Source organism: Hyaena hyaena, unplaced genomic scaffold (assembly GCF_003009895.1).
Source record: "Hyaena hyaena isolate Hyena2069 unplaced genomic scaffold, ASM300989v1 scaffold_533, whole genome shotgun sequence".
NCBI lineage: Eukaryota > Metazoa > Chordata > Mammalia > Carnivora > Hyaenidae > Hyaena > Hyaena hyaena.
In genome coordinates, this window is record NW_024081161.1 from 16,183 (window position 1) to 40,004 (window position 23,822).

General features: G+C 39.0%; 1 protein-coding gene across 1 annotated transcript in view; it reads left to right on the top strand.

Annotated features, from left to right (window-relative positions):
* The first annotated feature begins 5,605 nt into the window (after window positions 1–5,605).
* STK3 (serine/threonine kinase 3) overlaps window positions 5,606–23,822 on the top strand; it is a 267,353-nt gene continuing 249,136 nt past the window's right edge. The window contains exon 1 of the mRNA XM_039255488.1: window positions 5,606–5,814. Within this exon, the coding sequence (XP_039111419.1) occupies window positions 5,789–5,814 (26 nt within the window). The 5' untranslated portion in view covers window positions 5,606–5,788. The remainder of the gene's footprint in view (window positions 5,815–23,822) is intronic.

Consider the following 23,822-nt stretch of genomic DNA (forward strand, 5'->3'; position numbering starts at 1 on the left):
AAGCTAGATGACAAAGCTGTAATGTAAGACAGTATAGTACTGGCACAAAAACAGACACATTGATTAATTGAAGAGAATTGAAAACCCAGAAATGGGCCTACAACTGTATGTTCAACCAATCTTCAACAGAGCAGGAAAGAGAATCTAATGAGGGGGAAAAATAGTCTCTTCCACAAATGGTGTTGGTAAAATTGGACAGCAACATGCAAAAGAATGAAATTGGACCATTTTCTTACACCATACACAAAATTAACTTCAAAATGGATGAAAGACCTAAATGTGAGACAGGAAACTAACAAAGTCCTAGAGGAGAACACACGCAGCAATCTCTTTGACCTTAGCCATAGCAGATCCTTAGTAGACATATCTCTGGAGGTAAGATAAACAAAATGAAAAATAAACTATTGGGACTTTATCAAGATAAAAAGCTTCTGCACAGTGAAGGAAACAATCAACAAAACTAAAGTCAGCCTACGGAATGGGAGGAGATATTTACAAATGACATTCGATAAAGGGTTAGTAACCAAAACCTATAAAGAACTTATCAAACTCAACATGCAAAAACTGAACAACCCAGTTAAGAAATGGGCAGAAGACATGAACAGACACTTTTCCAAAGAAGATATCTATCTAAATGGCTAACAGACATGTGAAAAGATGCTCAACATCACTTATCATCAGGGAAATAACAAATCAAAACCACGATGAGATACCACGTCCCACCTGTTAGAATGGCTAAAACTAATAACAGGAAACAACATGTGTTTGTTGTTGGCAAGGATGCAAAGAAAGGGGAACTCTCTTACACTATTGATAGGAATACAAATTGGTGCATCCCCTCTGGAAAACAGTATGGAGGTTCCTCAAAAAAATTAAAAATAGAACTACCCTACCATTCAGTAATTGCACTACTAGGCTTTTACCCAAAGGATACAAACTTACTGATATGAAGGGGCACGTGCACCCTGATGTTTATAGCAGCATTATCAACAATAGCCAAATTATGGAAAGTGCCCAAATGTGCATCAACTGATGAATGGATAAAGAAGAAGTGGTATATATACACAATGGAATATTACAACCATCAAAAGAATGAAATCTTGTCATTTGCAACAGTGTGCATGGAGCTAGAGTGTATTATGCTAAGTGAAATTAGTCATTCAGAGAAAGACAAACATTATATGATTTCATTCATGTGGAAATTAAGAAACAAAACAGATTAACATAGGTGAAAGGAAGGAAAAATGATAAAAACAGAGAGGGAGGCAAAGCATAAGAGACTGTTAACTGTTAATTATAACTATAATTGAGGGTTGATGGAGGGGAAACGGTGGAGCATGGGCTAAATGTGCAAGGGGCATTAAGGAGGGCACTTGCTGTGTTGAGCACTGGGCATTATATGTAAGTGATGAATCACGAAATTCTACTCCGGAAACCAGTATTATACTATATGTTAACTAGAATTTAAATAAAAATTTGGAAAAAAGGATGCATTTGGAACTGAGTGGAAATAAAATGACAAATGGCATACTTACTTTCACTTCTTTCACTTAATATGTAGTGTATTAATTACCTATGTCTGTTAAAATTCTTGACAGAATCCCAGTTTTGTTCTTCTCTCGTGCTTTTCTTGGCCATAAGCTTGAGAGACGGCCAGTGCCAGTCTCAGCTGCACACCCAGCTCTGTGGGGGTGAATTACAGTTGGTCTAAACAGGTTTTCATCATCCCATTTTCTTTGCCAGTAAAGTGTTTGTGACACAATTCTGGCCATTAAGACATGAAGGGAAATCTGCAAAGGGGCTTCTACAATGGCTTTCCCCACCATTTGAAAAGTGGTATTCAGAAAGAAATAACTCTCTTCTGTTGCTGGGCATTGTCATGTCTCTTAGTGATGCCTGGAACTTTGGCAGCCATTGTTTGAGGGGAGGGAGATAGCCTGCTCTGCACCCCAGAGCAGGAAATGGAAGTAAATGAAAGAATTAATCAAACCTAGAAACACCTACCCCCAGACTTCTTGTTTTAAAAATCATTTTAAGATGTTTTTTGTAGTTAACGGATATGCCAGACTTTTGAGATGACATATGTGAATAAGATTTGTCCTTATTCCCAAGAGGTCTACAGTTTGGCCAGAAAAACAAATAAGTGAAATAAAAGTTTAGGATTGCTCTGATAAAAGAAGACAGTAGTTGAAGTCAAATGGAACATGGTAGTTCCAGCTCACTATAAAATTAAGTTAGAAAAGAGAAACCTATCAAAGGAAAATGTTTTGTTAAGTTGCCTCTTGAAATACTTCCAGGTTTCCCTGCAAATAAAGAGTTACATAACGTAATATATTTGATCAGAGCTTTCTCTCTGCGCCAGACACTTCCCCGTAATGGTAGAAAAGATTAACAGTTGTTAATTAGTATTATTTTTCAAATAAACATAAAAATGATAAAAAAGAGTCATATAAACACAGTTGCAATAAAAAGCAAGGAATAACAAGGAAAAAATATTTATGTTAATATTTTTCTACCTATAAAACATTGTGGTGTATGTGTCCAATGACAACAAATGCAGTTTTGTTATTAAAAGAAACTGGGTCTCAAATTGCAGATTTCTCTTACGTTTCTCTTAGAACACCCAGTTAAAAATCCTGGTGAGCTGTTTGCTAGTATAAGTAGAGTGTGCCCTTAATCTCCACCCCAACTGGAATGGTTGGAAGCAGAAACATTTTACCCTACTTTCATAGTTACACAAAGCTGAGTAACTGTTATCTAAATCTCCAATTTTCCTAGGGCTTTCAATTGTTCATAAAGGCTGCCGCCTTTTATTTGCAGGTGGAATGATAATTTTTATGCTTTCCTTCTTGGAATCTTCAGATCGGCTTTCCACAGACAAATTAAAATGAAGACTTGAGGCATTTTTTTGCTTTGTTTTGTTTTCTGATTAATTCAGGAGACAAACAATTCTTTTTGTTTAGTAACACAACACACCAGGCAGGCTGCCCTCCAGGCCTTACCACTTACTGTTCTCTGGGCTTCCCGGTTCTCTTCCCTTTTCAGTCTGCAAGGTGCTCCCCTGACTTCCTCACTCACTCTCTTGCTGAGGCCTTCCCCGGCCAACCAATCTAAATTTTGTCCCTTCCCCTCCACGTTATATCCTCTTTCACCATTTCACTTTTCTTCCTTACCAATTTTCAATGCCTAATAGTATTGATTAGGTAATTATGTTTCCCCAACCAGAATGTAAACCTCATGAGGACAGGAATTATTGTCTATTTGTTTTTTGTCACTGAGGAATCCCCAGCACCTAGATCAGTGGCTGATATACATAAAGGCTCAGTAAATATTTGTTAACTGAGTGGGATAAAGCTTGGCTTTGGAGTTAGAAAGCCCTGGGTCAGAATGCAGCCTTTCTACTTGGCCTGGGGTAGCTTCCTTCACCCCTTTGAACCTCACTTTCTTCCCTTTTTGCATGGGTATAGCTATCTAACAAGGTAGTTTTTAGGGTGTAATGAGATAATGTAGGCCAAGCATCTGATCCTGTTAGAGTTACACAACAATTTTTAGGCCTTTTCAGATTGAGGGAAGGCCTCAGAGATTTATTTTCTGATATTATTCCTCTTCCTTCCACAAAACTTTTTTATGGGTATCTCAGTCAGCATTCTAACAGGAACTCAGATTAAGAACATTTGAGGAGGGTTGAGGTCTAAGGGAACATAGGGGATAGAGGAGTGGCCCAGGAAACAGCAGAGCAATCACTACCTATAGGTCCAATAGGATGAGGGTAACAAAGAAGACCTTCCAGAAAGGGAACAGGAGAATAAATAAGCTTTCTCCTTTCTCCCTCAGTTAATCTCCTGCTGCATCTCCCTATCATCAGACCCAGTTGTAAGCCAGAGAGCCTAGAGCCCAATGATATCAGCCATACAGGTCAGCCTGTTTGGAAAAGAATGGAAAAGAACGGAGAGTGAATCTGGCTATCCAACCTTACCATATCCAAGGTACTTGCCATGCAAGGGATAGAGAGAGTAAAGACATTATGCGGTGATTCTCGGCAGACTCAGTTGGTTGGGATGATAGTCAAACAAACAACTTTAATTCAGTGCGATAAGTCTCATACAACGGCCAGGCTGGTGTGTTATGGGCACATAGAAGAGAGGCATCTCTTTCACAACATAAATGTCAGAGATAGTGGGAAGGTGGTGGTGCTGGTGGTTTGACTGGGAAAGGCTTTCTGGCGATTAAGACTGGTAACGATTGAGAGTCCACTTGAAAATATGACAACTGATCCCATTTTAAAATATGACAATTTTTTTAGAGGATAAGATGACATTCTCTGAGACATTTTTCTGATGAAATATAAGAAGATGGGACTAGGGCATGGAAGTGTGGATCAGAATGAGGGATAGAATGAAATAATTTCAAAGGTTCTTCCTAGATTTTACATTTTAACAATTTAGTTTTTTGTTGTCTTGTTACTTCTATAATAGACTATAGATCTTTAATAATGCAAATGAGTATAAAATTTGCAATCTCTCTTACTTGCAGAATTTGACTTTAGGTTTGAACAATGAATAGTCTTAAACTGAACATAACTAAATTTAGGAGGGAATATAACGGTTTGAAAATAAGTCATGTAAGTTCATTACATATCAAAACAAAAGAGGAAAACTGCTGATAGACAAGTTTAATTTGGATTAATGTTCCTCAAGTTCCTTTAACATTCTCTTCATAGACTTTGTTCTAATCTTCGAAAAATCACTAATGACTCTAAATCTTGATAATTCTAACAAAAGCAAGAAAACTCATTACATAGTACCTGGATATAGTCCTACGAAAGATATTTACATATGGAATTCAAAGTTAAATGGTAAACAAACAATGTGTGAAGGGATCAAATTATGATGAGCTAAAGGGCCTTGGGAACAGGTAGGGGAGAGAGTGCTTGACATGAAGAAAACAAAACTTTCCTGAGTACTTTTCTATGCACCATAATTTGTGATAGGTTTTCCAGGTTACCCAAGTGAACAGCTGGGAAGACCACAGCATACTGAAATTGGTGCACTGAGAGATCTCACTACAGTAATTATTTTCTTTGTAATTAGACGTAATTATAGTGAACTGTAGTGAGGAGCTTGTCTACAATCAACATCAAACAAGAATTTCCAGAAAGTATCCCTACTGCTGTAGCTACAAATGTCCTATGGCTGGGGGAAAACATAGCCAATAATTATAAACAACTAGAGGGGGAAGCGTGGGCAGTTAGTAACACTTCAAAAGGCTGCACATGATGCTTGGGATGTGTCCCTGGGAAATCCAGATAAATGAGTCAAATCGGATTGGCGCAAAAGCAATGAAGGCAAGTGTGCAGCGACAGCTCTTGGCCGGCCCAAAGGAACGTGCCCAGGGTCAGAAAAGACGGGTTCTGAGTCGCGACTAGGCCATAGCCTCTAGCTCTTCAAGTCCCCGCGCTTTTTTTCCCCTCCCAGCAATGTGGCCGGCGCGTCCCTCCGCCCCCGACTCCGCTCGCCCGACCAGGGCCTGGCTCCGCCCACCTTGCCCGGGCCGCGTCTGGCCCCGCCCACTCTCCCAGGACCGCGGCCGGCGGCCGAGGGGCGGGGCGCCCGGGAGGAGCCGCACTCCCGAGCGGGAGGGGGATCCGCCGCGGAGTTACGGGAAAGTTGGTCCGAGTTCCTGGAGTTTCCCCCTGTGGTTCCCGGGGCTCGGCCGGCCGGTGCCCCGGCTGCTCTCCTCCCTCCGTCCTTCACCGCCCACCAGATCCTTCCTTCTGTCCCCCGCCGCCATGGAGCAGCCGCCAGCGCCCAAGAGGTAACGAACGTGGGGAACCGGGAGAAGGAGGGAGGCGGCGCCGGCGGGCGGGGGCGGCTAGGCCGGGCCGGACCGCGACCCGTTTAGCAACTGCGGGGCCCTCGCCAGGCCCATCGGGAGTCGGAGGCAGGTCCGAGTGCCGGGCCGCGTCTGTCCACACGCCGAGGGGGCCCGAGGGGAGGCCGAGCCTCGCCTCCCCCGCGGCCTCCGGGCCTGGAGGCGTGGAAAGTCGCTGGGCAGCGCAGGGCTTCCCGTGGCCGGACTCCTGGGCCGGGAGGACTTTTCCCTCCCTGCAAGTTCACAAAGCCCCGAGACGCAAAACTAGGAAATTAGTTAGGCAACTTACAGCCCATGTAGGCGTTCTTGTCAAATGTTTTTCATAATACTGCGTTGTCTTTGAGAAGGCGGTTTATTTATTTACAGTTTAAGGAATTCAGTATTAATAGCTACACAGTCTGTAAAACTTGTGGATACTGCACTGACAGGTGTTCTTCCTCCTATTCCCTTCAAGTTCAAAAGTATTTATGGACGCAAGACAGCGGGAATCTTAAATTAGAACCCCTCCCTCAGACATATTTTTAAAATTTCTTTTGGCGTATAAAAATAGTGATGCTTTGATATTTACTGTTAGTTTATATTTCATCTTTAATATATTGGAAAAGTAAGAGTACACAGTAGATACTTTTAAACTAAGACTCGAAATGATCTAGCTAAATCAAGGCCGTCCGTAGTTCATAGTGTGCATTTTTCCCCTCAAGAATGAATCAACGTCATTGAACTGATATTGTTTAAAACATTTAACCTCAGTCTTTCATTTTTAATTTATAAGGTAAAGGTCCTAATCTCTCTCCCAGAGAGTGCTGTTGTGAAGATTAAGGAGTTCTTGGTTTTTGATGCTTAGAGATCTTTAGATGAAAGGTGATATATTCAGGAACATGGAATAATTGAAAAGGTAGGAACTTGGTGAGCTTTTGTGAATTGTGGAACTACACATGTGAGCCTTAAGGCCTGGAAACCATCTGTTCAGGTGAAAAAAAGGGGGTTTGTGGAGGGGTTTCCAAAAGAGACCTGCTATCACAGAGGTCTTGGTAGATACTTATCTGGCATTTTGTCAGGTATTGAATTCTAGTGTTGACTAGGCACTCAGTTTTAATACCATAGAAAAAAGATGGGAAGGGGGCACCTGTGACATAAGGCCTTAAACCAACTTAACTCCAAATTGAAGTAGAGGTTCTCTCTATTTGTTAGCTCTAAGTGATCAGAGTTTCTTATAGGTGTGAGAGAGCCTGTGGCCTTGTAGGGCATTAGAAAACCTGGAGGGGTGTGTGTGTGGGGGGGGGAGACGGTGGTGGTGTATGTAACCGTTCCATGGTAATTTATACTTTGCAAAGTGGTGCTTGCACATCTAACAGACTTATTTTTAGCTGTCTTCGGAGAGACTTATGTTGATCCAGGAAGGCATTTCTGAAGAGCAAGATATGTGACATTAATCCCATATATTCCAATATGGTTTAAAATTTTTTCATGGCACTTGCATTTTCACAGTCTCATCATTGCAGCCCTATTAAATAGGTTGGATTACAGGCATTGATCCTGTTTTATAGCTGAGGACACTAAGAGTTTGCCACATGGAAGGCTGTGACAGTGATTATTGACAGTGAGTTTTTTCTCCCTGTTGATCATTACCTTCTAGTAATAAAATATAGCTGCCATCAAGGTCATTTTATTTGCCAGGAACTTTATATACACATTCCTTTATTTTATTGTCCTAAGAAACCGAGAACTTGGCTCTGTAATTTACTCTGCTCATTCTCCATTTAATTTCTTCATCGGTAAAGTGTGTTGTGAGGATTAAGTGAGGGTGTGTGTCAGGTACTTAACCCAGTGCTTCTCAGTGTGTTTGATGATGTTAAATGTTGTTAGTTTATTTTTTCCTTGTTAATCAAAACTCAGGTTAAATAATTTGGTCAAGTGGAGGAATGCCGGAACCCTGGGTCTGATTGGCTGCACAGCGCTGTGTACCCTGTCGCTGGGTCTAGTGATACCTGTTTCTTAAAACTCGCTTGTTTTCTTAGCCTTCCATGATGTGGTGGTCATTTCTGGGTCCAGTCTCGCGAGTCCTCTGCTTGTTCTTTCCCTGATCTCTGTAGGAACGTCACTTTGCTTTTCTCCCTTGGGTATGCTCACACACCTTTACATGCTCATATGTATATTGCTCGTGTTCAAGTCTGTATGACCAACAGCTGCTATTTGGTTGGCGTTTTTTATTTTTTCATGCAGATCTACTCGTTTGTTATTCCGTCTAGTTTATCACTAGGTCCTGTTGAATTCTCCGTCAAAAAGTCTGGCCTTCATCTCCTTTTCCCTTTTTCATTTTTGGTACTGCTACCCCATTCCTGGGTTTTATGACCGTTGTACTTGATTTACAGCAATGCCTTCCAACCAGATACTTTAGTGCTGTAGTTTTCAAAGATTTTTAGCAGTAGAAAGGCTCTGTTCAGAGTAGAGGGAGGGCACTAGGACCTGCTTCTCAGTGCGTTACCTCCCTCTCTTCCCCTTTTGCTGCCCTGCAGAACCTCCTAAGGATCCTGGGACTCTGTTTACTTTAGTCCATCCTGCACATGGGTTCTGATTTGTTTTGTTAAAACATTGCTTCCACCATGCTATTCCATTCCATTCCTTTTTTTTTTTTTTTTTGGATTGGGGCACACTAGTCTACTTAGTGCCCAAGGCCCCTATCCCTTGGTCTCAGACTTAATTCCCAGGCTTTTGTTGCTCTTCTCCAAAATGAATCTGTCCTCCTGAAGTTTCCCTTTTTTTTTTTTTTTAATTTAGGTTGTAGGCTCTGGGTACTCCCAACTTTGCCTTTGTTCATGCTTTTCTTTTAGAGAAGTTTGTGTTAGTTTTTGCTAGTAATCTATGTTTTATTCTTCCTTCAAGGCCTGCTTCATAAAGTATCTTATATGAGTGCTTTCTAGCCTAGGGTGTTTCTCTGTGTGCCTAATATTATATCCATTTGAGTATACGCCATCTTCATATTGTTCTTTTTTCATTTACAAAATTTTAGATACTCAAAAGTGAATTTAATAAGTACTTACGTGTTGCATTATCCAGCTTTAGAAATAAAATATTACAAATATAGTTGAAGCTCCCTAAGTATCTCTCTTCTGAGTTGCATTCCCTTCCTATCCTGCAAAGGGTAGTCACTGTCATGAATTGGGTATGTGTTATTCCCATACGTGTCTTTATATTTTTAGCATGTTGTTCATATATATCTGGCCTGGTGTTAGGCCTGGGTGTTAGACCTGCCTTTGCTCTTTGGTATCACCCTTTTCCTCTGGGAGTTGGAGATTTCCACTGTGCAGCTAGATCTGAGAATCAAGACTAGGGGATCTGGAAGGCCCCTCTGACCTCACATCACTGATTTGGTCTCACCAACAGGCTGTGTTAAATATAGGCAATAGATGTGGTCACGTATGGTCACTGACTTGAGTATCAGAATAGCTTTTAGATTCCCCAGGTTTCCTTAACAGGTCTGTCACAGAGGTCTTCATAAGTCCTTATTAAAGTGAAGCTCCTCTGGGAAGGAAGTCTATCAAATGGTTATTAATTACTAGCATTTTGGTAAGGTGAGTTTCTCAGATTTCTCTATAGGGGAACTGCTAGATGAAAGAAAAATGACCACACAATAGATAAGTTTTGATAGATAGGAAAGGAAATGATCAGAACATAGGTTCTTCACCAAGTAAAATGTTCAGAAAAGGGGAGGTGTGCCCCTATGAAAGACAGGTGATGGGTAGTCATATATACTACCTATATAGTTGTTAAAGAGGACAGAATGTCATTGCTGGAGATATGGGCTGTATCAGACAGGCCTTGGTCCTCAGTTAGATTATAGACTTAATAGTTATTTAAATTTTAAAATGCATTGGTTAAGGTATATTGGGAGCAAAAGTTGGTGTGGGACAGTGAAAACACTGGAAGGTTACAAAGAAGAGAGTAAGCTACTGAAATTTACTTTCAAGACAGATCAGGAGAGTTCTTCAATTTAAGCGATAGTTTGATTTTTTTGGCATTTTTTATTTTTTAATAGTGTATAAAGGTAGTTGGGGGAAGTACAGTTGAAGACTTGAGGTAAAGTATTAGGGTTATAAAGTGCATTCACACATATGAAAAGTGAAGGTAAGAAAACCATTATTTCATAAGTGAAAGTATTGCTATGAATAAATGGAGGATCAGTCAGAAGATAGATTAGTAGGGAATGAAAAAGAGAAAGTAAAAGGATGATGGGGCACCACAGTGCCTCAGTCAGTTGAGCGTCTGACTTTAGCTTAGGTCATGGTCTCCTGGGTTTGTGAGTTCAAGCCCCACATGGGCTAGCTGCTGTCAGCATGGAGCCCGCTTCAGATCCTCTGTCCCCTTCTCTCTGCCCCTCCCTACTTGTGCTCTCTCGAATATAAATAAACATAAAAAAAAAATGATGATATGGAAGGGTAAAGTATAAGGTATTCACAGATTCTTCAGCATAAAGTATTCACAGATTGCTCAGCACAAGAAGCCAATATCAGCCTGTAGCATCAGTAGTCCTGACCTTAGACCAGAAATTGGGAATGCAGATAGACAGACATCAGGAACTATCAACTCTTGGAATTGAGCTGTGTAGAACAAAGCAACAGACCAGATAGGTAGATAGTAGTGTCATGAAGACATTGCAATGACAAGAGTTATGGGCTTCATTTATGGAGCACCTGCGTGGCTTAGTCGGTTAAGTGTCTGACTTCGGCTCAGGTCATGATTTCATGGTTCATAGGTTCGAGCCCCGCATCAGGCTCTGTGCTGACAGCTAGCTCAGAGCCTGGAGCCTGCTTCAGATTCTGTGTCTCCCTGTCTCTTTGACCCTCCCCTGGTCACACCATCTCTCTCTCTCTCTCTCTCCCCCAGAATTAAATAAAACATTAAAAAAATTAAAAAAAAAGAGTTATGGGCTTCATTTTATGTCATTATTACTAACTCATGTGCTCTTGGAATATTTCAAAGCAAAATTCTTCTGTGCTTATAACTGTAGAGATTCACTAAGTGGGGAACTGGAGTTTTCTTTGAGATGACCTCTAAGAAAGAAAACAACAAAGGCCAGTAGCCTCTGGTAGGCCCTGCAGGGAGCTCCCAACTTTAGAGGCAGGCTAGGGAAGGAGGTTCTGAGTAGTTCAGGGGGAAAGAAAAGAAACAAACAGGAGCATTTCTTTAATGACGTGGTCCTGAAAGCATATCTGACCTCCCCTCGGCTTTTCTTGGTTAATTGGGGACAGCACCAACCCCTTTCTAATTGACATAGGTCCTGGTCCATTGATGGGACCAGTCAGCTAATTAGCTCTTCCTTCTAAAGAGGGGGAACAGTAACATCTGAAGCAGATTCTGGTGAGCAAACTTCAGCTGCACCATAAGACAGAAGATAAACTCAGGCTTTAGCCAACCTGAGGCAAAGATTAATTTATCCTTTGTTCTTTAAGGGGCCGAGAGACAGCATATATTCTTCAGCATGTAGCTGAAGAATTAGTTAGAGATGTAAAGAAAAAGGTAAATGTATATTAGACATAGCTAGGTTGAAATTTCTTTTTCTGAAGGAATCTAAATGCTCATTCTAAAAGTGTGTATCAGTAGAGCTTTAATAATAAAAGGCTTAGGGGCTCCTGGGTGGCTCAGTCGGTTCAGTGTCCGACTCTTGGTTTTGGCTCAGGTTCTCATAGTTCAGGAGTTTGAACCCCACATACAGCTCTGAGCTGACTGTGTAGTACAGAGCCTGCTTGGGATTCTCTCTCCCTCTCACTCTGCTCCTCCCCCGCTCATGTGCTATGTCTCCCTCTCTCTCTCAAAATAAATAAATAAACTTTGAAAAAATAATAAAAGCTTTAAATTGAGTACTTCTAGTTCAGATTGTAGAGGCAGGGGGAAGTGCTTTGAAATTAATTTGTCTGGTTTCAAAGAAGTGTGTGTTGAACTAAAGGCACTGTCATTTCAGGCCATCGTATATTAGTGGCTCTCAGAAAATGAAAATAAAAATATTGATGGTGAAACCCAGGACAGGCCCACATACATATCAAACTAAAACAGAAGTTTCATACAATGTACTATGTAGGATGTTTTTGGTATTTTTCTACTTTCTATTCTGTTCTGTTTCATTGAAAAACTGTTAGTCATGATCCACCAGATTGTTCTTATGACCTACTAGCCGGCTGTGATCTGCAGTGTGAAAAAACATTGTTATGATATGTAGTAGTGACAGTCAAGAAACTGATTTCATTTAAGACTCCATTCTCACCCTTAAAAGCTCTATGATGGTATTGCCAGAGGAATCCAGATTGGGGTTACTACCTATATACATGGTAGAGATATTCTTTAAGAGTCTAAAAAGGATAGAGGTGTTAGGGAGAAAGAAAGCTGTTATTTAAAAGTCACAGTATTTTGAACACTCTATATAGGTCCCAACTGAAGTATGCAAAAATGGAAAATCGTGATCCATGATGTCTGGCAGAGTTCACAAAATAATATGTAATACATAGATATTGCTATTAGGCAAAGGCTCATTTGCCTTCTGGTGTAGAATGACCCCATGCAAAGCTATAATTATGATTACCTCAATTTCTGACTTCCTACCAGCTCTCTCTTTTCTCAGTACCAAAGGTCTTTAGTTTTTCTGTTAAGGAGAAAATTTATACTATCTGATAGAAACTTTCTTTTTTATTTGTCCCAAGCTTCTTTTTTGTTGAGATTTTATTTGAATTGCCTCATATTTCAGGATTATTCTAATTTCAATTCTTTGCTCTTAGAACAGATTCTACATTTGACATATCTCATTACAACTGCTTTTTCCACAGTCTAAAATTGAATAGATGCCAATAAATATGTAAATAGGCATGTATAAAGATTAAAAATAAGTTCATTGATTGTATGCCACGAATAATAAGGTACAGATTACCTTGAACTTCTTAAAAGTATCTTAAAGAACGTATCTTACAAAATGACTTCATAGCAAAATGAGAATTGCAGAGAAAAGTTAATATTGCTGATAATAAAGGTGTACATGTGATAGTATATATGGGTTCTGAATTAGTCTGTAAAATTTATCTGAAAGCAGACATCTTAGTAAAGAGGTCAAATAGTAATATTTTCAGATAGCTGCAGATATCTTGATATAAATATTGGTATCTTGGTATACACATACACACACTCTCACACTTAGGAGACTAGGAAATTGTTGAGCATATGTGATTCCAAAGATGAGGTAGTTTCTATTTTCAGAATATAGAATGTTACTGCTCTCTGTCCATATCATTTTTCATTTTCAGGATTTTTGATTTTGTGAGATCATTGGACCTAGAGTCTTGTAGTTGGAAAGGGATGCAAGTTAAAATTATTTTTGTAATTTAGGTGAACTTCTTACATATTAGAGGAAAGCATAAGTTAGAGATAATAGGCATTTAATTTCCTTGACTCTTTCTCTCTGGAGCTAGTTGATCTCTTCAGAGTCTGCTGAGTTGCCTCATCTCCTGTTTCTTTCTACAAACGGGGTTTCTTTACTCATTGATCATTGCTCATGGCAGAAAATGGCTGTCAGCCTTGAGTTAATTTATTTGCTCATTTATTCATATATTTAGAAATTATTAATTAAGTGCCTTTCAAATGCTAGATACTCGATGCATTGTTAAATGAAGCAGTTGAGATCTTTGACCCCATAGAAGAACATACACTCTAGTTGGAGCTTCAGCTGTGAAGGATAGAAGTAACCCGTATTGATAGAGAAGAATGGTGGAACTTGTTTAATAGGACAGTTGGACGGGGCTTCTCTGAGAGGGTAATCTAAAGCTGTGACATGGGGTTATGAGAAGTTATCCTCGTGAGTAGCTGGAAAGAGTATTGCAGGAAGAGGGAAAGCTGTGAGAAGGCCTGGAGGTGGCAAAGAGTTTAGCATGTGGGAGGAACTAAAATGAAGCCACTGTAGCTGGATTGTAAAATGGCAGAAAGTGGTTGGAGATGAGGTCAGAGAGATGGGCAGGGATTCAATGATGCAGGCCGTGGAAAGGAATTTGGATGTAAGAGTGCAGTGGGCTGTCATGAAAGGATTTTAAGCAGAATTTTAAGCAGTTTATGTTTTTAAGCAGTTATGTTTTTCAAAGATTTAAAAGGTAGAATAAATTGTATAGGTTAAAGAATAAAAGCAGGGAAACAAGTTAGGAGGCTATTGGAATAGTTCATGGTTAGATGATGGAGTCGGTGGAGATGGAGAGAAGTGTAGACAGATTTAAATTGTATTTTGGAGTTGGAAATGAAGAACTTACTAATAGACTAGATGTGGGGGTTGAGAAAGAGTCAATTCTGGCCCTTAGGTTTTGTGTTTGAGCAACCTGCGAGTTGGAGGAAGACCTGGAGAGGAACAGGTTTGGGTACCTTATAGCCTATTTCTTAGAATTTCTAACTCCCAGAAAAGTGAATGTGTTGGGCCCCGAATATGATGTGAGGTGGTTACTTTGGAAGAGGAAGTGAATTGGGAGGAAATGATGGGCAGTAACTTCTTTTTTTAACCTCTTTTTTCACTGTATTAGTCTAGAGAATGGAAAACGTGCCAAGCCTTTGTTAGGTGTTTGCAATGTTCAGGTGTCCTGGTAACCCGCTATTAAATAATGCCCTTACTGCAAAATAAAACACCAGTAAAAAATAAATGTATGGCGGGGCGCCTGGGTGGCTTAATCGGTTAAGCGTCTGACTTTCGCTTAGGTCATGATCTCGCGGTTCGTGGGTTCGAGCCCCGCGTCGGGCTCTGTGCTGACTGCCAGCCCAGAGCCTGGAGCTTGTTTTAGTCTGTGACTCCCTCTCTCTCTGACCCTCCCCTGCTCACGCTGTCTCTCTGTCTCCTAGAAATAAATAAAACATAAAAAAAAAATAAATGTATGGCTTGCTGATTACTGTAAGGCAGACACCTTTATAATCACCAGTCTGGTTAAAAAAAGAACTCTGCCACACTCCCTTCCTAGTGTTCCATCCATCACAGCTGCCTTTCCCCATAAGTAACGCTTCCTGACTCTTACAGTAATAACCGAAATGTTCATTGCTAGACACTCTAGGGTTCATCTTGCCAATTAAAAAAATAGTTTTTATAGGAGTTGTTACTTTTATTTTATTATTATTTTTTAGTGTTTATTTAATTAATTAATTTATTTTAATGTTTTTTATTTCTTTCTGAGAGAGAGCGTGAGCAGGAGAGGGTCAGGGAGAGAGAGAGACACAGAATCTGAAACAGGCTCCAGGCTCTGAGCTGGCTGTCAGCACAGAGCCCGACGCGGGCCTCGAACCCACAAACTGTGAGATCATGATCTGAGCCGAAGTTGGACGCTTAACTGACTGAGCCACCCAGGCTCCCCTTTTAATGTTTATTTTTGAGAGTGCACAAGTGGGAGAAGGGCAGAGAGAGAGAGGGGGACATAGAATCCAAAGCAGGCTTTGCACTGACAGCAATGAGCCCGTTGTGGGGCTCGAACTCACAAACCGTGAGCTCATGACCTGAGCCAAAGTCAGACATTCGACCGACTGAGCCACCCAGGTGCCGCAGTTGTCATTTTTAATCTTTATGCTAGTTTCTCTATTCCTTTTCTCTTCTTTATCCTGTGGAAGGACTCAGGCTGTTTATAGTTTTTCACAGCCTGGATTTTGCCGATTTCTTACACAAGGTGCAGTTCTACATGTTTGTTTGCCCTCCATATTTTCTGCAAATGGTTAACTGGATCCAGAGACTGATGGGTCCAATTTGAATCCATAAGAATTGTTACAGGTGGTGTTTGGCAAGACTGTCATAGTCACTTAGTGTTTAGTTGTGTCTCTTTTTTGTGATATTAACAGCTGTAGATGGTTAGTGCTTATTTCTGTTAATTCGTTGGATGTTGCAAAATGGTGACTTTCTAAATACATCATTTTGTTTTCGCTTATTAGTTGGAATGTTTTTTTTAATAGAGAATCACTTCCCTCATCTTTTGTTTGATTACCCAGTGGTACAGTTTATAAAAGAAAACAGGAAAAATGCTTGATTCTTCCCCTTTATTTACCCATTTTCAAGAGAATGAATTAATTCCCTATTTTTCTCTAAAGGGAACCGATTCTTTTTTTAAAGTGCCATTTTGAGCTAATGCATTTAAACATATTTGATGGATTTTATTTTTTAAAGTTTATTTACTTTTAGAGAGAGCACATACAGGAGGGACAGAGAGAGGGCAGAGAGAGAGAATCCCACGCAGGCTCCGCAGTGTCACTGCGGAGCCCGATGTGGGGCTCGAACTCACAAACTCTGAGATGATGACCTACGCCGAAATCAAGAGTTAGACACTTAACCAGCTGAGCCACCAGGTGCCCCATATTTGATGGATTTTAATCCACTGCAATTACTGTCCCAATGTGGGGCTTGAACTCACGAATTGTGAGATGATGACCTAAGCCGAAATCAAGAGTTAGACACTTACCCAGCTGAGCCACCAGGTGCCCCATATTTGATGGATTTTAATCCACTGCAATTACTGTTGCTGAAGCTCAAAGTGTCCCCCATCTTTGGTCAGTGAGAGCCCCTTCAGGGACAACATGACCTATAGCTTCCTTGTCTGCAGTGATAAGATATTCAGGGTTCATCATGTCCATTTCCTGTCCTGGATCCAGAATCAATCATTTCTTCGAGAAGCACTACTTTTAGTGAGAAATGGTATTTCAGGACCTTAACCTGGGCACAAATGTGATTAGTGCCACTTTAATAGTGTTTTTTCATAGACAGGAGAACTGACTCATTCTTTCCAACTATGGGATACTGTGTCAAAAAATTTGATAGCCCTGGAAGTTTTGATCTTCTTCCTCTGGATAATATCTCCACCATACCTTTATGTTTCTAAGTTTAAGTCAGAAATTGGGCATGGTAGAAAAAAAAAGTGGCCTTTTACCTTCATGTTCTCCCTTCTCTTACTTTGGTTACCCTTTGGCCCACCATTATCCTAATATCCAGTCTTCTTTCTCACCTCTAAGTGTTTAAGGTGACCTGGTTTCTTCTTTTCTTAAACAAAAAAGATATAGAAAATAAAAGAATTCAAGACAAAAACCACCTCTAGTGATAATATTAGATTTCAGGCCTTACTTTTTTAAGGTAGACCTTTTAGCTTGCTTTGTCTTGCATACATAAAAGTGTATCTATCTACACACAAACAAAATTCAAAGGCATCTTTTGAGGCTGCTTTATAAATCCAGTCCTGACTACAGTATGATAAATTGCAATGAAGTATAATTAGATATTAAATACCATATGTTATTCCTTTTTAGTTTTGATATCAGCCCTTCTTGTTAAGTTTTATTGTGCTTTTGATTAAATAATACACAGTATTTATCTCAGTGATGCGGTTGGTAATTTACATTTGATGCTGTGTCACATAACTGTGTAAAGGGTTAGTTTTGGTGTAATTACTGTATTAAAAGACATTAGGTTGGATCTATAAGTTGATATGTTGGATCTATAAATTGATATGTCTATTGTCTTGCAGTTAAACAGCAACCAGTAATTATTTTCCAGTGATCATCTATTCAGACATTTTTAGTAATCAGTGGAATTTGGATCATACAGGTTTGGATCACAGATAAATAATTGCTGTGAAAAAAATTATAGTTTATGTTATTTCTAAGAATTATAAGAAATAAAGATCAAATTAAACAATGGAATCTCAATGTTCCAGTGGAAGTTAAAAATATATATACAAATTAACCCTTGAGAAGAAAGTGTTTTGATGATTTTCTTTCCCTGGCAGAAAGAATTTTCATTCCATGAACTAGATTCTTATTGTATACTTACAGGGTTTTTTGTTTTTGTTTTTCTAATAGAAGAGAATTCAAGTACTAGGCTAATGATAAGACAGTGGGATTCCCCCCACCACCTTTTATATAGACTCTCAGCACTTGAATAGATGGCTGTAATTAATATTCATAAACACATGTGATTTCAAAGAGCCTGCCAGAATAGTGATGTGGTTATAATTTTAACTATAGTTAACATTGCCATGAAGTATGGTGTACCATGTAATGGATTTTCCAAATAAATGAAGTAAACCACTGTAGCATTATATTTTAAAAATCTTTTACAAACACTTTTATACACCCACTGTTGATGGAAATTATTCCAAAATGAAGGCACCTGATTCAGTCTTCTGAAACTTCAAGAAAGCGAATCATCTTCTTGCTTTTCTTGTTCAGAAAAACAGTCATAGAAATAGTTCATAGAACTGTTCATGGTGTTAGTTCATAGAAACAGTCAAGTGTGTTCTTTTGGTATGTTTGAAGCTTTGTTGCTGTATGTAGCTGGCCTTTCCCTGAACTTAGTCTTGTCTTTTACTGTTATCTGTCATTCTCATGACTATGTCCTTCTTTAAAGTGCTACTTATCTTAGAAATAATGACCTGACCTGACGGCTGCTCTCCCTTTCTGGAAGTAAAGTACATGCTCTCTGTGTCTGTTTTTGCCTACTAGAGGTCTTTTTCTCTTCTGGGTTCATAGTACATCTTGAAATTATCTTTTGACCAAGAGGAGGAACATTATATACAGTGAAGGGGAGAAAAAATTATTCCAAACTTCCCTGAATTCTAAGTTTTAATATGAAAATAACCAAGTTTTTTGCATCCAGAAGGGAACAGGATATTACCTCAAGCCCATAGAATTCAGCTAAAAATTTTTTTGTCATTTTGGAACATTACCTAGATTTTGGTAACTCGTAATAAAATGCACTGGAATTTCAGAGGATATTTATACTTGTGCAAATAACAGGAACATTACACTTAGAGTTGTTTATTCTTAATTTCTATGGGCAAAGTATTGAGGCTATTTATCTTCCTTCTAATGATCAAAATTTTTTTCTATTAGATAACCTTGGGATTTTAAAATTTTATTTTTCTTTCTAAAAAAACAAAACCAAACAGGTAAAAATCATCCCGGTTTACAAAAGCAAAAATTACTGGAGCACCTGGGTGGCTCAGTTGGTTAAGCGTCCCACCCCAGCTCAGGTCATGATCTCACGGTTTGTGAGTTCTAGCCCCGCATTGGACTTTGTGCTGACAGCTCAGAGCCTGGAGCCTGCTTTGAATTTTGTGTCTCTTTCTCTCTCTGCCCCTTCCTCGCTTGTGCTCTGTCTCTCTCAAAAATAAATGAAAGCAAAAATTATTTTCAGAAAGCACCGTAATCCTCTTAATTTGTTTATAGAGAACCACAGAGAAATACTAAGAAATGGCTTCATGTGTGCTGTTACTGTGTAATCAAACTATCCTGAGAATTCAAGCAAGGTAGTGTCCATCTGCGCAGATAGCAGAACTGAACCACTGTGTTCACAGTTCTCATCTCTGTTTATGGAAGCCTTTAAAAGTTAAGCAGAAAGCAGAGTACACGACTCACTGAATGATACACATGTTAATATTGTCAGAGTTTAAACTTTCCTTGAAATTACACTTTTATTAATGTAGGTACACCTTTAATGCATTTATGTTGGGATTATTAATAGTTAATTTTAGTATTCTAGGGATGGGAGTGAGGAGCTGTCATTGTACAAGGACTTAATCCTTATATTTTATCTTCAAAATTTGAAGTGCAGGCAATAAATGAGGGACAAAATATATGAATAAATACAGTTTTCAAGTGTAGATAGTGTCTTTGGCACAAATCATAGATTTTTCTGTATAGCAGGTATATAGGTTGACCTTGGTAATTTCATATGGAAGTATCCTCTTTTATTTTTAATCAGTTAAAGATTTTCTTTCCTTTTTTAGTTCTCAAATCTAGGTATGGTTGTTGATTATTTAAAAATCTTTATAAGGACCTGGATTAAAAGTTATGAGAGTTATAGTTCTGCATATTTCTTATAAGATTATTTTTAATTTTTATTTTAATAGGACATGAATATGTCAGAACATTTTCAGAAGTTCTGTTTTGTGTTGCCTGCCTTTTTGGCTTTTTTTTTTTTTTTTCTTAAACTCATTATTAATAAAGTAATATCCAAAGCTAGGGAGTGTGTTGCAGCATTTCTTCAAATAGGTTTGTTACAAGAAATGAAAAAGAATCCTATTGCTTTCCAGTTTAGAGTAAGTGAAAAGTTCTTAGAAAATAAAAATGAAAGACTCTGAAGGGTAAAAGGAGGAGAAAAATCTCAGCTTCTTTTCCTTTAAAGCCCTTTGCCAGGAAATTGTAATTTTAGAGTACTTTTGGGCAAAGAGCCCAACCTGAGAGGAAATGATATGATAGAGCTGAAAAATAACTTTAATTTTGAAAAGTCTTCTATTCATTGTAGAGCATCTGTTTTCTTAGGTGGATTTCATCTCATTCTAGTGCCAGGAATTAAACCCTCATAAATTTTAAGTAAATACAGCATGAGATCATCAAATCATATCTATTTCTCCATTAAGACAGTGATACTTATGGCAAAACAGTAAAAAGTCAGAGCGTTAGAGTCAGATGGACCTTGGTTCTTGTCTTAGCTCTGCCACTTATGCTGTGATAGGCAAGTTACCTAACTGCTCTACGTCTCAGTATAGTCACTTGTAAAATGGAGGTGGTAATAGTACCTTTTCTTTGGGTTTTGTGAAGATTAAATGAAATAGTGACTGTAAAACATTTGTCTGTGAAGACACTTTCTAAAGTGTTTCAGAAATGTATCTGTCAATGTCAACATCTTTGGAAGAAACACATAGCTTTCCAAAGGGATAAAAGGACAACTTTAATTTGGATACATATGCTCTAGTTGAGTTTAAAGAATCAGTTGTATTACTTTAGAGCTATCTAAGTATTTACAAGATGTTTGGCCTTTAAAAAGCAAAAGGGAGCAGAAAAAAAGATCCTTGAATTTTATTAGTTTGAAGTAAAATGTACTTTGTATGCTTGAAGTAAAAAAATGTTTGATTTTGTGGATTCAAGACAGAGTCATTGTTGTGGAACCTAGAAAATATTATTTAAGGCTAATATTGAGACTGTTTAACATTGCTTGATAATGGAATGTTGAAGGACCAAAGGATAAAAACCTTTCATGTGTTTTAAAGATGGTTTACTTTTCCTTTAAAAAAAATTTTTTTTTAATGTTTTATTTATTTCTGAGAGAGAGAGGCTGCATGGGCAGGGGAGGGTCAGAGAGAGAGGGAGACACAGAATCTGAAGACAGGCTCCAGGCTCTGAGCTAGCTGTCAGCACAGATCCCGATGCGGGGCTCGAACCCACAAACCGTGAGATCATGACCTGAGCCAAAGTTGGACACTTAACTGACTGAGCCACCCAGGCGCCCCAGATGTTTTACTTTTCTTTATTTCTTTCTTTTTAATTTTTAATGTTTTATTTCTGAGAGAGAGAGAGAGAGACAGCGTGAGCAGGGGAGGGTTAGAGAGAGAGGGAGACACAGAATCTGAAATAGGCTCCAGGCTCTGAGCTAGCTGTCAGCACAGAGCCCGATGCAGGGCTCGAACCCACAAACCATGAGACCATGACCTGAGCCGAAGTTGATGCTTAACCGACTGAGCCACCCAGGCGCCCCAATGTTTTACTTTTCTAACAGTAGTCAAGATGAAACTGCTAGGGCTGAAGTGGAGAACTTAATTTAATTTAATTTTTTAAGTTTACTTACTTATTTTGAGAGGGAACACAAGTGGGGAAGGGGCAGAGAGAGAGAGAATCCCAAGCAGGCTCCACACTGCCAGCAGAGAGCCCAACTGAGGGCTTGAACCCATGAGATCATGACTTGAGCCGAAGTCAGATGCTAACTGATTGAGCCACCCAGGCACCCTAAGAACTTAATTTTAAATGAGATATCACATATAGGATGCAGCATAGTGCTTAGCATATAGCAGTAACCACAGTATCACTGCTAATAAAAGTTATGACTTATTAAATAGCCACTGTCACTAGTAATAAAGCTACCAGTAGTGTGTGATCACTAAAATATAGGGAAGTTTGCTGTAAAAGAAAAACACATTGAAAATTACAGAGTTATGAGGTAGAAGGCCCTTTAAGAGGAAGGAATCTCTGTTTTTGTAGAGTTGGAAGTTCTTTTCTTCTGCTTGATTTGTACTCTGACCAGAACCTCCTCTCCATGATTAGTTTCCCAAGAGATCTAGAAGACGTATTCTAATTATTCTTGACTAGGGAGCTAGATCTAGCAATGTAGAAAGCTTCCTTCTTGTGTCTTTTTGAAAGTCTTTGGCCAGGGGTTCCTGAGTGACTCAGTTGGTGGAGCATCCTGACTCTTGATTTCAGCTTAGGTCATGATCTCATGGTTGTGAGAGCAAGCTTCACATCAGGCTCTGCACTGGCCTGGAGCCTGTTTGGAGTTCTTGCTCTCCTTCTTCCTCTGCCCCTCCCCCAACTCGGGGGGGGAAATAAAAGTCTTTGGCTAAAACAAACATTCCAAGTAAAAAAATGGAGAAAGGACTTGAATAGATACTTCTCCAAAGAAGATATACAAATGAACAATAAACCTATGAAAAAAAGCTCAATATCACTAATCATTAGGGAAATGCAAATCAAAACTACGGTGAAATAACTTCATACTGTTTAGGATGATTTTTTATATGTATATAAATGTCCAGACTTATGCGTATAATGTATATAGACATACACATGTATATACATATGTGTGTATATATCCATATCCAAAAAATAAGTGTTGTCACAGCTTATTTTCATTTAAAGCCAGAAAACAAATGTTGTCTAGGATGTGTGGCAGTTGAAATCCTTGTACATTGGAATGTAAAATAGTACAGTCACTGTGGAAAACAGTATGATGGTTTCTCAAAAAATTAAACATACAATTACCATATGATCCAACAATTCCACTTCTAGGTCTCTATCCCAAAGAATTGAAGGCAGGGACTCAAAGAGATATCTGTACACCAGAGTTTATTTTCAGCATTATTCACAATAGCTAAAAGGTAGAAGCAGTCCAGATCTCCACTAATAGATGAATGGATAAGCAGAATGTGGTATATACATTCTGGTATGTTATTCAACCTTAAAAATGAATGAAATTGTAATACAGGCTACATACAACACGGATGTATCTTAAAAACATGCTCAGTGAGAGAAACCAGACACAGGACATGTACCATATGATTCCACTTATATATGAGGTATGTACAGTAGTCAAATTCACAGAGACAGCAAGTACTGTGGTGGTTACTAGGGACTGGAGAAGGGCAAGATGAGAAGTTGTTGAACGGATAGTTTTAAGTTCGGTATAATGAAATGTCTCGGAGATGGATAGTGGTGATGGTTACACAACAGTGTGAATGTACTTATTGCCACCCAGCTGTATACTTAAAAAGAGTTAAAACAGTAAATTTTATATTACGTATATTTTACTACAACTAATAAACAAAACAAAACAAAAAACCTTATGCAATCTTAAGCAGCTGGTTGTGCCTTCTCTTTCCTGAAGTTTATTTAAGTCTCTTCAAAGCCAAAGAGATGTCCTCAGCAGAAGTTACCACCTGTGTACAACGTGTAAACTGCTGCTAAAAGCTTGGAAGCAGAGAAAAGAAAGGAAGAGGATTAAATATAGTCCTTTCGGTTTTTTCCCCTACTTTGAGCCTTTTATGACTGGCCTGTTTCTTGCGTGAAGGGAGTTTGGTGTTAACAGACTTCTCAGAAAAAGCTGTAACTTCTGACTAGCTTCCGAGCTCCAGTCCTCTAAATTTGCACTTTTTTTGTCCTACCCTCATATTTTCGCATAATTTTATTTACGCAGATGATTTCATCTACTTTGTAGATAAGGTTGGGATTCTGTGACTGGCAGGAAGAAGAACTACCTTATGTACTTTCTTCTTAATTTCATTTGATTATTGTTCTTACATAATTTTTGCTCCTATTACAGAAGGATAGTTTCTTCTCTTCCCCTCTTTCATCTAACCTTTGAGCATGTCCCTTCTTACACTTTTATGACTTTACGCCTGTAGTCACATTTTTATTCCCCAATTCTA